The 16,345-nt window shown below is 43.2% G+C and overlaps 1 protein-coding gene across 1 annotated transcript in view; it reads left to right on the top strand.

The window, feature by feature from the left end:
* LOC145350194 (protein mono-ADP-ribosyltransferase PARP14-like) overlaps window positions 1-16,345 on the top strand; it is a 45,653-nt gene that overhangs the window by 25,654 nt on the left and 3,654 nt on the right. Inside the window, exons 12-15 of the mRNA XM_080199249.1 lie at window positions 1,085-1,261; window positions 7,928-8,134; window positions 8,234-8,863; window positions 9,875-10,020. Of these exons, the coding sequence (XP_080055375.1) occupies window positions 1,085-1,261; window positions 7,928-8,134; window positions 8,234-8,863; window positions 9,875-10,020 (1,160 nt within the window). The remainder of the gene's footprint in view (window positions 1-1,084; window positions 1,262-7,927; window positions 8,135-8,233; window positions 8,864-9,874; window positions 10,021-16,345) is intronic.

The following is a 16,345-nucleotide window of genomic DNA, read 5'->3' as shown; positions in this document are numbered from 1 at the left end:
TCAAATGTGATATTTGTAAAGTAGAAATAAATTACAACTGAGCAAGTAGGAAACATAATCAATTTTCTTTCTTTCTAAAATAGTAATTTTCTTTCTTTTTGAAGTGGCAAACAGCTACAAAAATACTACTTGTAAATTAGCAGTCAGAAGCAACAAAGTAACTCAACATATCTTTTGAAGAAAGGTTTTACCTATTAGATTATTGGTCAATAATCTGAGAATTATTTATTTTACCAAAGTAAAGTTTATAACTTCCTTTTAAATTACACAAGTCACCAATCTTACGCTTACATTGATTGTAGCATTTAAAATCATGTTCAAAAGTACTAACATTTCCCTTTGAACCTTTGTCCGTGTTTTTTTTCCATATTGCTGGTACAGTACTTGTGTTTATGATAGTTCCCAGAGCTATCACTTTATTACTATAGCCTATCCAAAACACATCAAATGGTAGACCAGAAAACCTAGAATTTACTAGAATTACTCTGCAAGCATATAGCTTACCAAATAGGCCCAGGATTTAAATTTAGGTTGTCTCCTTTCTGAGCCTGATGAACGTTAACTGGACAATGAGCATTCTCTGAGATATCTGTAACAAAAATTGATGTAACTAATTACACTAATTGCTTTTTTAATTCATAAAATAATGCAAATGTGGTACATTTTCTGATGTACTAAATCTGTCACTTTTCACCAGCTTCATATCCCAGACATTTCTGCTTGCTGTTGCCAGTTAACAAGAAGCCAGACCCATTCCATCCTTTCTTCAACACGGCCCTTGTGTCCCATTGTATCTGCCTTCGTTGCACATTTCATGCAACTCTTTGCTCTTTATCTTCATGTTGTCTCTGCCTTTATCTCTGTCCCATTCCCAACTGATTGATCCACTGCCCCGAACATGCCCTGAATGGAATGTGAACTGTGCTGTAGAAAATTATACATTCTGTCATTATGAAAAACAGTTGAAGTATTACAGAAGGGGAAACTTGCATCTTTAATTGCAGAAATGTCACTTTTGCCATTATTTCCATGTTACAACAAGCAGACAAAAAATAAATGAAATAATTATCTACTTATTTTGAAGGCTCACAGCCAAACAATGGAATAATAATAACAAATCCAGGAAATCTTCAATGTCAAAAGATAATTCACATGGCTGGACAAACAGATCCAAATGTAATAAAAACTTGTGTTGGTACAATTCTCCAGAAGTGTGAAGATCATAAATTCTCTTCAGTTGCTTTTCCTGCACTTGGAACAGGTTTGAATTTTACTCACTCTATTTACTTGTTGATATTTTATATTTTTATTATACATTAAAAATAAATTAAAGCAAAAGATAGTTACTATCCAAAATAGGGTTAGAAAAACTGTTATGCCTACACTGTGCCTACATGGACCAGGACCACTGGATTTTCCCCTTCCCTCGACAAGTTCCTATTCAGCTCAGAGCAGATGTCCCGAATCCTGGCACCAAGCAGGCAACAAAGGCTTCGAGGCTCTTGATCCTGGCTACAGAGAACAGTATCTGTTCCCCTGACTATACTGTTCCCAACCACAACTACATTTGTCTTTTCTCCTCCCTGAACGGCTCCCTGAACCATGGTGCCACGGTCAGTTTGCTCATCCTTCCTACAATTGCCCCCTTCATCCACACAAGGAGCAAGAATCTTGTACCTGTTGGATAGGGACAAGGGCTATGGCTCCTGCAGTGCTATCTCTTGATCTCTCTACCTGCATCACTCACAGTCACAGCCTCCTGACCCTGACCACTGACTGAATTCAAATAGTTTATCTAAGGGGTGTGACTGTCTTCTGAAACATGGTGTCCAGGTAACTCTTCCCCTCCCTGATGTATCGCAGTGTCCAAAGCTCAGACTCCAGCTCATCAACTCTGAGCCACAGTTCATCGAGCAACCAAAATTTACTATAGATATGTTCACTCGCAACAATGGAGTCCACCTAAAATAAGGCGAATTGAGAGAGCAATGTTAAGGGCTGCCTGTGTTTACGAACTGCTCCTCAAGAACAACAACCAGCTTCTGGAAAAAAGGAGGGATAATTGGGAGAAATTATATTGTTACAAAAATGTGAGATTAAATGTTTTAATCACAGGTCTTACAATATCACAAGATATCAGAAAATTTCTCCATTCTTCCTTCCTGTCAGGCACCCAGATCCCATCTGACTAACCAGAACATTTTTTTCTCAGATGTTCTTTTTTCTAAAAAGTTCATAGAAAAAATAGTTATCGCAGTGGCATAATGTAAAGGCGATGGAGTTGTAAAGAAGAAGCAAGTCCAAACTTAGTTAAAGTCCCTGAAAGCAGTGGACAATGTTAATGGTCCATGTGCTCAGCTGGTTTCTGTTGATTAATAAAATGAACGGGACGCTGAAAGATTAAAGTGGGGGCTTATTAGATTCCCAGATATCAAGAACATGTTTACATTTGGAAGGATGAGAAAAAATCAACAGCGGGGGTGAGAAAGTGAAAAAGTGAGGGGGAATACATGAAAGTGCATTTTTATTCTACTTTCTCACATAATCAGCGTATGCACGTTATAGCCAATGGTTTAGTTTGGAAATGCAATCAACATAGTTATGTTTCCAATGATGGTGGTCGTTAATTCACATTGACATTCCCCAAACAGTAAATGACTGATTCACAGCATGATTTGTTTTCTAACTGAAGTAAGGAGTGTTAGCCTGCTCAATTCCTAATCCTCAAATTGAGAATGCCACTAACTAGACCAAGCTGTAATTTAGCAAGAAATACATTTCTACAGCTGCAAGTGGTTTTTAAGGCAACTCCTCTGTCATGTGAAAAAAGAGAGTAACTTAATGGCATCTTCACATGATATTGAGAGCAAGGCCCTGACAAGACGATGAATTCCATTCACTCAGAAGGGACTAAAGAAGGACTTAGCCAGTTTTAGCTGTGCCAGTTTGATCTTGTGCAGGAAGCTGGTAAATGCATGTAGGAATGTAAGTTGCGTCCGGTGCCACATGTGGGAGTTCCTGGTGGTGTCACGGGTCCCCAAGGTACACATCTGCAGTAAATGTTTAGAACTGCAGCGATTGAGGGCCCGGATCAGGCAACTCGAGGGGCGACTGGAAGATGCGTTTCTAGTTAGGGAGAATGAGGAGATAATGGCTGGGAAACATGAGCAGGAGGAGGTCTCAAGGGCGGAAGAGAAGGGAGGATGGACGACTGTTAGGAGGGGAAAGAGGAAGAAGAAGAGTAGTCAGGGTCCCCCGGCCTCCCCGGAGGCCCCCCAAGGTTCGTCGGCAGGGGCACAGAAAAAAATAGGAAGGAAGGGGAGACTGATTTAGAGGGACGGAAAGGGTCTGGTAAGGTGATAGTGGTAGGGGATGGGAGGGTCCGAGGGATTGATAGGAGGTTCTGTGGGCAAGGGCGCGACTCCAAGATGGTGGTCTGCCTCCCTGGAGCAGGGGTAAAAGATATAATGGAAAGGGTAGAGGGAATTTTGAAAGGGGAGGGGACCCAGGCAGAGGTCATAGTACATGTAGGGGAGGGGGATATAGGAAGGAGGAGTAGGGGAGAGGTCCGTAGGCAATTTAGGGAGTTGGGGGCCAAACTAAAGGGCAGGACCTCTAGGGTGGCACTGTCTGGGTTGCTGCCCAGTATGAGCAGGGCTAAGAATGACGAGATCATGCAGTTGAATGCATGGTTGAGGGACTGGTGTAGGGTAGAGGGGTTTACTTATGTAGATCATTGGGAGGTGTTTAGGAGAGAAAGGCAACTGTACAGGAGGGGTGGGGAGGATTTGAACGGGAGGGGGACTAGTGTCTTAGCAGGGAGGTTAGCTGGGGTGTTCAGGAATGATTTAAACTAATAGGGAGGGGGGGTGGGGAGGTGGCTGGGAGAGAGACGGGTGAAAGGAAAATTATAAGGGAGAAGGTGGTTCCGAGGGACATTTGTGGGTTGAACTGTGTCTGTTTCAATGCTAGGAGTGTGGCAGGGAAAACGGATGAGCTTAGGGCCTTGATGTTTGTGAGGCAGTTGGATGTGGTGGCTGTAACGGAGACGTGGTTACGGGAAGGGCAGGACTGGCAGCTGAATGTTCCTGGGTACAGGTGTTTTAGGTGTGACAGAGGAGGGTTGAAGAGAGGTGGAGGGGTGGCACTGTTAGTCAAAGAAAACATCACAGTAGTGCAGAGGGAGGGCGATATGGAAGAGATAGGGATTGAGTCGCTGTGGGTGGAGTTGAGGAATAAAAAGGGAGAGATCACACTGCTAGGGGTGTACTATAGGCCACCCAACAGCCCAAAGTCAGTGGAGGAGGGAATTTGCAGGGGCATTTTGGACAGGTGCAGAAAGAATAGAGTGGTTGTAGTGGGTGATTTTAATTTTCCCGGAGTGAATTGGAGGGGGCCTAGAGCTGGGGGTACGGAGGGAGAGGAATTTGTGAAATGTGTTATGGAAGGGTCGCTAGAACAGTATGTAACTTGCCCGACTAGGGTAGGGGCTATACTGGATTTAGTGTTGGGAAATGAGCCAGGGCAGGTGGGTGAAGTAGAGGTAGGCGAACATGTGGCGAACAGTGACCACAAGTCCGTCTACTTTAGGATAAAAATGGAAAGGGACGAGTGCCGTCCAAGCGGGAGTGTGCTGAACTGGGGAAAGGCGAGCTATGGCAGGATTAGGAGGGAGCTGCAGCAAACGGACTGGGAGGGACTGTTAGCTGGCAAGTCCACGGTTGGCAAGTGGGAGGCTTTTAGGGACAAAATGAAATGGTTGCAGGGGAGGTTTGTTCCGGTTAAGCGAAAGGATGGGAAAGGTAGGATTAGAGAGCCGTGGATTACGGGGGATATTGAAGACTTGGTTAGGAAGAAGAGGGAGGCGTATGATAGGTCAAAACAAATGGGTACGGAGTGTGCGCTGGAGGAATATAGAGAGAGTAGGAGGGAGCTAAAAAGGGGAATTAGAAGGGCGAAGAGAGGGCATGAGATGGCTTTGGCCGGTAGGATTAAGGATAATCCTAAGGCATTTTATTCCTATATTAGAGGCAAGAGAGTAGTTAGAGGGAAAATTGGTCCTCTTAGGGACAAGAGTGGAGAGTTGTGTATTGAGTCGGAGGGAATGGGGGAGCTCCTGAATGAATACTTTGCGTCGGTATTCACGAAGGAGAGGGGTTCGGAATCGTGCGGTCTCTTGGAGGGAGCGGAGGTTCAGTTGCAGGATATAGTTATTACGAGAGAGGAAGTGCTAGGGCTTTTAGGTAGCGTAAGGACGGATAAAGCTCCGGGGCCTGATGGTATTTATCCCAGGCTGCTTAGGGAGGCGAAAGATGAAATTGCTGGGCCTCTGGCGCACATCTTTGTCTCTTCTTTGGACACAGGTGAGGTCCCAGAAGACTGGAGGGTAGCAAATGTGGTCCCGTTGTTCAAAAAAGGTAGTAGGGATAACCCTGGGAATTATAGGCCAGTGAGTTTGACGTCGGTGGTAGGGAAGTTAATGGAAAAAATACTTAGGGGTAGGATGTATGAGCATTTGGAGCGTTGCCATCTGATTAGGGATACGCAACATGGCTTTGTTAGAGGGAGGTCTTGCCTTACGAATCTGGTGGAATTCTTTGAGGAGGTGACAAAAACGGTTGACGATGGGAGAGCCGTTGATGTCATCTACATGGATTTCAGTAAGGCGTTTGACAAAGTCCCTCACGGTAGGCTGGTAGAAAAGGTTAAGGCGCATGGGATACGAGGCCAGGTAGTTAGGTGGATTGAGAACTGGTTGGGAAATAGGAGACAGAGGGTAGTTGTGGAGGGTACCTTGTCGGGCTGGAGGCCAGTGACCAGTGGTGTGCCGCAGGGCTCGGTACTGGGACCTCTCCTCTTTGTAGTCTACATAAATGACTTAGAAGAGGGAGTAGGTGGTGTGATCAGCAAGTTTGCTGATGACACCAAGATGGCAGGGTTGGCGGGTACAGAACTGGATTGTCAGGTGATACAACAGGATATAGATAGGTTGGTGCAGTGGGCAGATAGGTGGCAGATGGCATTTAATCCTGACAAATGCGAGGTGGTGCATTTTGGAAGGAATAATGCAGAGAGGAGTTATGTGATAAAAGGTAGGCCGATTAGGAGTATAGATGTACAGAGAGACCTGGGAGTGCAGGTCCACAAATCCATGAAGGTTGTGTCACAAGTGGAGAACGTTGTTAGGAAGGCTTATGGGATGTTAGCCTTTATAGGAAGGGGCTTAGAGTATAAAAGCTGCCGTCTAATGCTTCAGTTATACAGAACGTTGGTTAGACCGCATTTGGAGTACTGCGTCCAGTTCTGGTCACCTTATTACCGGAAGGACGTGGAGTCTCTGGAAAGGGTGCAGAGGAGGTTTACCAGGATGTTGCCTGGCATGGGGGGACTGGGTTACGAGGAGAGACTGAAGAGACTGGGGCTATTCTCCTTGGAAAGAAGGAGATTGAGAGGGGACATGATAGAGGTATATAAGATACTGAAGGGAATAGATAGAGTTAATAGTGAGAGACTGCTCCCTAGACTGGGTACGAACACAAGAGGTCATCAATTAAGGGTGAGGGGGGGGAGGTATAATTTGGAGGTAAGAGGAAGGTTCTTTACACAGAGAGTTGTGGGGGTCTGGAATGCGCTACCGAGTAGGGTGGTGGAGGCAGGCACGTTGGACTCGTTTAAGATGCAGTTAGATAGGCATATGAGTGAAACGGGAATGGAGGGATATGGTAGGGGCTATTAAATAGGGTAAACCTCGGGAGACACCGGAAGGGCAGGCTGTATAACTAATATGTTTTGTCTTTATTCCACAGGTGGAGGTCCACCTCGTGTCAAGCGAGGGGCATGCACACGGCAGGTTGTGCGTGGGCTGCTCTTGGAAGTCCAGGAGTGGCCTAGTACTTCATGTCGGTGTGTGTGCTTGATCCTGGACCGATAGACGGGCACCGCAACAGCTCAGTGACTAGCACTGCTAGCTGTGCAGATACATGGATTTGGGCCTGTGTCTGTGGGAGTTTGCGCATTCTCCCTGTGGTTGCGTGGGTTTCCTCCGGGCGCTCCGGTTTCCTCCCACACCCCAAAGATGTGCTCTTAGGCTAATTGGTTTCCACCAAATTGACACTATTTCTTCCCTGAATCTGACTGAGTAGGGTCCCATTCGTAGACATGCAGGGTAGAATAGGTGTAGGGCGATGCGGCGGCGCGGGCTCGTTGGGCCGAAGGGCCTGTTTCCCGTGCTGGGTTGTTCTTTGTTCTTTGTTCTATCAAATGAGTGCTTAAACTTAAGTATGAATTATGTTAAAATGGGAAGACTTAAGTATATCTATAAAAGAAGGGCAATAAGATAACAAGAGAAATAATTTTTTAATTACTTGTATCTGGAATTAATATGTTTTAGCTATTTAGCATTAATACAATAACAAACTTCCTTGACACCTGAATAGCATTATAGATGTAATTAGAAATCTTTTAGGATCATGAACTGAAATAATTCACAAACAAGAATTTGCATGATGAGGGTAAAAATTCTGGCCTTGCCATCAATTAAAGGACTAGTTTTAGGCAGAGGAAAAGCTGAGAGAAATTTACTTCTGAATGATTTTGAAAGTGATCAGAAGGCAGGATCATCTATACAAATTTTAAATCTTTCTCTACACCCTAGCTATGACTCTACTGGGCCAAATGCAGGCTATTGGGATGAGCTTAGGGGTTTTAAAAAAAAGGGCGGCATGGACAAGTTGGGCCAAAGGACCTGTTTCCATGCTGTAAACCTCTATGACTCTATGATTGTAACATTACATTCTGCACTCTCTCATTTCCTTCTCTATGCAGTTTTTGTTTGTATAGCACGCAAGAAACAATACTTCTCATTGTATGTTAATACATGTGACAATAATAAATTAACTCAAATAGATCTGTTTTTCACTCCCAACAGGTCAAGGAAAAGTAAACCCTTCCCAAGTTGCTGATGCAATGATTGATTCAGTCGGTAATTTTGTAATCAGAAAATCTCCAACTTCTTTGCGGAAGATTTGCATTGTCATTTTTCAACCTCAAATGTTCAATGAATTTCACAGCAGTGTACAAAAACATGAAAGAGCCAATTTTTCAGAAACCGAATCCTTCTGGAATAAAGCAAAAAGTAAGTTTCAGAACATTTTACAAAAAACAAATGATGCATTTCTGTCTTATTCTTCAACAACTGTCTTATTCTAATGGATAATATTTCTTGCACTCTTAGATGCAGTCGCAGGATTGATTTTTGGGGACTCAAGTAAAGAGAAGAAACGTTTTGTCACTGAAGACCATATTGTATTAGAAGAGCAGATAGAGCCGGTTCTGTTTGAGGTCTGTGGAGGAACCAGGCAAGATGTAGAAAATGCTAAATCCTGGATAGAAAATGTGATTGGAATGGAACACAATGAGAAAATCATTTGCAGTGAATACTTATTTCATCTTTCTGAAAAAGAGCATGAAAAATTAAGCACACTTCAGAAAGACCTGCAAATTGTTTTAGACATTCAGCTTAAACAATCTGGGTCTCAGATCAAAGTTTGTGGTGCTGCTAGGGACGTTTTGACCGCTTATTCTGCTATTCAGGAAATGGTCAACGATCTCAGAGAAAAGGAAGAGAGAGGAAGAGATGAGGAACTTCTCAGCAATTTGTTGGAATGGCAGATTGAAAGCGGTGCTCAGTTCATACCATTTGATAAGGCTACAAACTTCATACTGGAAAAGGCATGCGAGGAAAAGAAAGATCGAATTGTGATTGAATGGCAGAAAATAAAATATACTGTGGATTTAAGGAAGGAAATTGCAGTTGACCATTGGGGAAATGGAACTAAATTGAAAAGAGTTTTAAAATCTGAAGGTAAATATATTCCTGCAACATTATTTACATTGTTTATTTATTTGGGCACACTTTCTACAAGAAATGAAACAGGTGGTAATTGGAACAGGACACTTCTTTTGCTTTTCTGACAATGACTTTATGTCCCAGATGTCCATAGGCTGCTTTCCCCCTTTGAGGGTGAGAGCGGACTAGTGGTGATTTAAACTGAGGATTACCACACCTCAGTGAGGGGCAAGGTTGAGAAGGTGGGTCTTCGTGAATTACGTCTTTCTGGCATGCTGTTTTAGCCAACCTCAACTCAGTTAAAGTGCACATTGATTCAAAATACAAAACTGTGTATAGTTGAATCATCAATTGGAAATAAGTGGTAATTTTAAGAGCTCCTGATGGTTTTGTGTAGCATGTGGAAATACCAGCTGCTTTAGTAGGGATAATATAATTATTAAATTTTATTTTAATACATAAAATAATTTGCAAACATTTTATTGTTGGTGATTACAACACCTTAGACAAACAAACTGAACCAATGAATAGATGCCATATTTCATGTGTTTCGGTGGCACAGTGGTTAGCACTGCTGCCTCACAGTGCCAGGGACCTGGGTTCAATTCCAGCCTCGGGTCACTCTCTATGCGGAGTTTGCATGTCCTGCCCATATCTCCGTGGGTTTCCTCCAGGTGCTCTCGTTTCCTCCCACACTCCAAAGATAGGCAGGTTAGGTTGATTGGCCAAGCTAAATTGACCCTCGTGTCACAGGGATTAGCAGGGTAAATGCATGGGGTTATGGAAATAGGGCCTGGGTGGGATTGTAATTAGTACAGATGTGATGGGCTGAATGGCCAACTTCTGTACTGTAGGGATTCTATGAAACGTGTTCAGGTGTTTTTTCCTCATACCTGCATCGTCTTGTACCTAGTAGCACTTTTGATACTTAAAAGTGGAAACATTTCCTGGCACTTCTTGGAGTTGAAAGAAAAGTTCAACTAACCATTATTAAAATAAGGCGTGATTAATTTGATTTATCTGCAGGATTTTCAGTTGACAAAATTCCGAGCCATTGGGATGACATGCAAAATTCACAACACAAATCAGTGCAACTACAACCGCAATCACAGGAATATCAGGAGGTGGAGAACTCAATCAAAACATCACTGCCTCATTTTCAGACAGTGAAGGTATTTTAATATTCATTGATTTATAATTCTCTTTCAAAACATTACCACAATAATATCAAGTGCACTTCTTCAGCAGTTTGCTTGGTGTTTTATTTGTAGACCAGTGCAATACAATTCTATGGCACATGCCCACTATTTCCAAAGATAAAAATTGTAAACCAGCAGCATTTGACTAAGAGCAACAGACAAGAACACAAGAAATAGGAGCAGCAGTAGACCACACAACTCATTGAGCCTGCTCTGCCATTCAGTAGGATCATGGCTGATCTTGAGCTTCAACTCCATTTTCCTGCCCTCTCCCCATATCTCTTAATTTCCTGAAAGACCAAAAATTGTTCTCTTTACTGATGGTGCATCGCAACCCTATGGAATAGAGAAATCCAAAGATTTACAACTCTTTGAATGAAGTAATTTCTCCTAATCTTTTTTCTAAGTAATTGGCTCTTTATCCTGAGATTGTGCCCCATGCTTTAGACTCATCACCCAGAGGAAACAATCTCTATCCTATCAAGCCCCTTCAGAATTTTGTAGATTTCAATTAAATCACCTCTCATCCTTCTCAACTCCAGAGAACATTGGTGAAGAGGCACTTCTTTGATGATAATTCTGTTCAGAAGTGTATACCTCTTTCAAAATAAACTCGCATTTCTTGGATAGGCACTTAGAGACATTTACAAACTTGTCAAAATAAACAAGCTCAGATCCCCCTCATTACCTGTGTTAACAAACTCTGCAGAGCAGAATCCATCAAAGCCTTCGAAGGCAGCCAAAGGCTGAGACATCTGCTGAAGCTTTGAAACAGAAAAACATTTAAAGATTTATTGAAAAATCATGGGGATGATGTAAACAATTAGCTTTGGATCTGACACTAGGTTATGCTTTCTGTTTGTGCAGTACAGAATAGCATTTTAACCAGTGGACGATCTACTGTAATGCACCTAAAGATGTTTCCATTTTTACAATGATAATTACTGTTCTTTTGCTTGACCGCTTGCCAGTTGTCAGAAATCATGAGCTGGCAACTACATTATTTAATGGTCACTTACGCTTACCACAGCACTGTCTTAATTCACTTTAGTAAACATTGACATAATTCAGGCTATGGCCTTTCACAGTGAAGCATCACTCTTAATCACTTGTTAGATTCTACCTATCTCCAATCATGGTTCATGTCTCCACATGGCCCGACTCAACTCATGTAATTTAGGAAGGCTTCCAAAATGACACCTTGCTGAGAGTTATATATGCTCAGAAATGCCCTCTTCCAGAATACTGCTGGCAAATTATAAACATGGCATGCACGGTTCCTAATTGCCCCCTTCCTGCACCGCTGAAAATTGTGAGATGGAAATGGGGCCTGACTTCTGATTCTGTGCTCTGACTTCCATATTTTTCTCCTGCTTGACTCAACACAGTCCTGAATGGGACCTTTGGGGCTGATTATCTTACTTGTGCCTCCTCTATCACAAGTACTATAGTATCAGAAATGGAATACAGTTGTTAAGTAGCCATTAATAGGCCACTTAAATGTCTCAAAAGACTTAAGGGTAGGTGGGCTGCCTGACATCTTAACCACTCTTGTAATGTGGGAGACAGGGCCAGAAAACAATGAGCTAGCCACCCACCTCATCTTATGTATCTCCACTACCTTCAAATATGCATGATGTGGAGACATTGGCTTTGGACTGGGGTAAGCACAGTAAGAAATCTCACAATACCAGGTTAAAGACCAACAAGCTGGGCTAGCGCTTAATATAAAAAAGGATAGCAAGAGTTTTTATAAATATATAAAAAGGAAGAGGCTGGCTAGGGTGAACGTTGGTCCCTTAGAGGATGAGAAGGGGGACTTAGTGGTAGGGGATGGGGATATGGCTGAGGTCTTGAATAACTTTTTCGTTTCTGTCTTCACGGAGGAGGACGTGAATAATTTGCCGGGTGTTAGAGATGGAAGGGTGGTAGGACTGGAGGGTCTCAATGACATTACTGTTACTAGAGAGGCGGTGCTCGACAGACTGGGGGGGGGGAGGGGTGCTGATTGTGGACAAGTCGCCAGGACCGGATGGAATGCATCCAAGGGTTCTGAAAGAAATGGCAGAGGTGATAGTGGATGCCTTGGTGGTTATTTTCCAGACATCGCTGGATTCCGGGGAAGTGCCGGAAGATTGGAAAACGGCTAATGTTACGCCGTTGTTTAAGAAGGGTGCCAGGCAAAAGGCAGGGAATTATAGGCCAGTTAGTTTAACGTCTGATGTAGGTAAAATGTTAGAATCCGTCATCAAGGAGGAAATAGCGAGGCATCTTGAGGGGAACTGCTTGATAGAGCAGACGCAGCACGGTTTCGTTAAAGGGAAGTCGTGTCTGACAAATTTACTGGAGTTCTATGAGGATGTGTCTAGGGCGGTGGATAGAGGAGAGCCGGTGGATGTGGTCTTTCTGGATTTTCAGAAGGCGTTTGACAAGGTACCTCACAAGAGGTTATTGCAGAAGGTCAGGGGACATGGAGTTGGGGGTACGGTGTTAGCGTGGATAGAGGATTGGTTGTCAAATAGGAGGCAGAGAGTGGGGGTCAATGGATGCTATTCGGATTGGCGGATGGTGACTAGTGGAGTGCCCCAGGGGTCGGTGCTGGGGCCTCAGCTATTTACCATTTATATAGATGATCTGGAGGAGGGAACCGAGTGTATGGTGTCGAAATTTGCTGATGACACCAAGATTGGTGGAACGGCAAATTGTGCGGAGGGTGTGGAGAGTCTACAGAAGGATCTAGATAGGCTGGGCGAATGGGCCAGGAACTGGCAAATGGAATTTAATGTTGGCAAGTGCGAGGTGGTCCACTTTGGTAGGAATAATGGTAAGAAGGATTATTACTTACGTGGAGAAAAACTGCAGCACGCGACGGTGCAGAGGAACCTCGGGGTCCTTGTGCATGAGTCGCAAAAACCCAGCTTGCAGGTGCAGCAGGTGGTCAGGAAGGCGAATGGGATGCTAACCTTCATAGCGAGGGGGATTGAATATAAAAGTAGGGAGGTCTTGCTGCGGCTGTATTGGACATTGGTGAGGCCGCAGCTGGAGTACTGTGTGCAGTTTTGGGCGCCGTACTTATGCAAGGATATTTTGGCCTTGGAGGGAGTGCAGAGCAGGTTTACTAGGCTGATGCCGGAGTTGACGGGGTTGAGCTATGAGGAGAGGCTGAATAAACTAGGCTTGTACTCGTTAGAGTTTAGAAGAATGAGGGGAGATCTCATTGAGACGTATAAGATGATGAATGGGATGGATAGGATAGAGGTGGAGAGACTCGTCCCGCTCAGAAAGGATAGTAGGACTAGGGGGCACAGCCTCAAGATAAAGGGGAGGCGGTTTAGAACGGAGTTGAGGAGGAACTTCTTCACTCAAAGGGTGGTGAATCTCTGGAATTCTCTGCCCGTTGAAGTGGTGGAGGCTACCTCGCTAAATATTTTTAAGACGCGGGTTGATGGGTTTTTGATAAGAGAGGGGATTAAGGGTTATGGGGAGAGGGCGCGAATGTGGAACTGAGCCACGACAGATCAGCCATGATCTTATTGAATGGCGGGGCAGGCTCGAAGGGCTAGATGGCCTACTCCTGCTCCTATTTCTTATGTTATGTTCTTATGTCTTATGTTATGTTAGGTTCGTTTGGCAGTACTAGCATTCGGAGTCTCAAGTTCCTTCACCTGATGAAGGAGCTTGATACTCTGAAAGCCAGTGCTGCCAAATAAACCTGTTGGACTTTAACCTATATTGTGGGACTTCTTACTGTTCAAATATGCAGACAGGGCTGCAAAATTCACCCCAAAGTTGACGTTTTAAGTCACGACCTTTCATCAGAACTGGGAAAGGCTAGAAATGGAAGGATCTAAGAGCTATTACATTTGTAACTTTTCTCTGTTCTGATCCAACATCTGGACCTGAAATGTTAACTCTTGATCACTCCACACCTGCTGCCTTTGTCCAGCATTTTCTGCATTTATTGCTTCAACTTTGGTACTGAAAACTTTTATTTATGAAGCCCAGGATCCCATCTAGTTTGCTAACTACTCTCATCATAAGAACTGCCACCTTCACAAATCTGTGCATACAAATAAGTTGATCCTTCTGCCCTTTTGCTCTCTGGAACTGTTAGTCCAAATTGCCTCTCCCTATCCCCTGTGCCAAACTGCATCACCTCACACTTAAATTCTGTCTGCACATTCTGCTAGCCTATTGATGTCTTGTTACATAGAAACGTAGAAACTAGAAGCAGGAGTAGGCCATTTGGCTCTTCAAACCTGCTCAACCGTTCATTTTGATCATGGCTGATCATCAAATTCAATATCCTGATCCCCCTTTCCCCCCATATCCCTTAATCCCTTTAATCCCCAGAGCTATATCAAATTGTTTCTTGAAATCAGACAGCGTTTATGCCTCAACCACATTGTGTGGCAGTGAGTTCCACGCATTCACCACTCTGCATGAAGAATTTTCCATTCACCTCAATTCTAAAAGGTTTACCTTTTATCCTCAAGCTATGACCCTAGTTCTGGACTCTCCCACCATTGGGAATTTTTTTTCTGAATCTACCCTGTCTAACCCTGTTAGATTGTTATAAGATTCTATGAGATCCCCTTTCACTCTTCTGAACTCCAGTGAATATAATCCTGACTGGCTTAGTCTCTCTTCATATGACAGACCTACCATCCCACGAATCAGTCTGGTAAATGTTCACTATACCCCCTCTATTGCAAGGACTCAGATAAGGACTCCAAAACTGCACCCAATACTCCAGGTGTGGCCTCACCAATACCCTATACAATTGCAGCAAAACATCCGTATCACTATACTCAAATCCTCTCGCTATGAAGGCCAACATACCATTTGCCTTCTTTTCTGCCTGCTACACTTGTATGGTTACTTTCAGTGACTGACAGACTCCAAGGTTTCGCTGAATATCCACCTTTCTCAATTTACACTCATTCAAATAATAATGTCTTCCTATTAGTGCTACCAAAGTGGATAACCTTACATCTATCCACATTATACTGCTTTGCCATGCACATGCCCACACACTCAATCTGCCCAAATCACATGGAAGCATCTCTGCCTTCGTCACAGCTCATCCTCCTACTTTGTATCATCTGCAGATTTGGCGGTAATACATTCAGTTACCTCTTCCGAATCATTAATATATAATCTGAACAGTTGGGGTACTAGCATAGATCTCCGCGAAACCCTACTAATCATTGACTGCCAATCAGAAAAAGACCCATTTATGCCATCTCTTTGTTTCCTATCTGCTAATCAGCTTTTTATCCATCTCAAGACAATTCCTGCAATCCCATGTGCTTTTACTTTACATAGTAATACAGACTATTGGAGTAGCCTGTTGCAGTCGATGAGCATTATCTTCACTGTCACATTAAATCCAGGGCAAATATTTAAATTTTACACTCTGTTCCACTATTCAATTGACTTATAAGCAGTGGTCCTAGCACTGATCTGTGGTGAACGCCAGTGCCTACCGTCCTCAAGTCTGAAAAGCAATAATTTTCAACGTTCCTTAACTCAATTTTATATCCAAGATATCCAAGGTAACCATCATTTCCCCCACCCCAACCAATTCCATTAGCTTCAATTTTGTTAACCGGTCTTTTACCTGGTACTTTGCCAAATACTTTCTTAAAATCCAAACAGATAAAAACCACTGGTTTCCCTTCATTAACCTCCTCTGTTACTTTATCAAAGAGTTCAATTAGATTAGGCAAGCACAACTTGCATTTTACAGACGGTTGAGTTTGGTTATGCTGCAACGATTCTCTTCCTGAATGTTAGATCCCGATGTAAACTGCAGCCTAAAACTCACAAAACTTGTTCAAAGAAAATTCAATGATTTAATAAGAAGACTGCTTCCAGAATTCTGAACCTAATGCAATTTCCATTTCAGCATCAAAAGACAATTGAATGAAAACTACTTGCCATTTGGAGTGCTGAATAAAAATCATGAAGATCTTTGTTTTCTACTAGTCTAGGTCACCATTATCTTAAACCTCCTTGCCACTTCTTGGGTATTCTGTGTTGCAGTTGACCAGTCCCTTACTTACTATTGCATCAAGGAGGTCACCACTGCTTTCTTCAGGCATTCTTCACAATTGATTTCCTTCCCAATGAAACCAGGCAGGTATAAACAGAAAGAAAGCTGTCCAACTGTGTAAGCTAGCTGAATTTTCATATGTGCTGTGTGCAACTGATGAAACTCGCAGGCCACTCAAAGCCTCTTATGAAAATAGTTGCTGATTTATGTGTAGCTTTGTGCAATGTTAATCACTTAATG

Source organism: Carcharhinus amblyrhynchos, chromosome 11 (genome assembly GCF_965287045.1).
Source record: "Carcharhinus amblyrhynchos chromosome 11, sCarAmb.v2.hapA, whole genome shotgun sequence".
In the NCBI taxonomy this organism is placed as follows: Eukaryota; Metazoa; Chordata; class Chondrichthyes; order Carcharhiniformes; family Carcharhinidae; genus Carcharhinus; species Carcharhinus amblyrhynchos.
The sequence above is the reverse complement of the archived record's forward strand: the minus strand, read 5'-3'. Positions and strand labels throughout refer to the sequence as shown.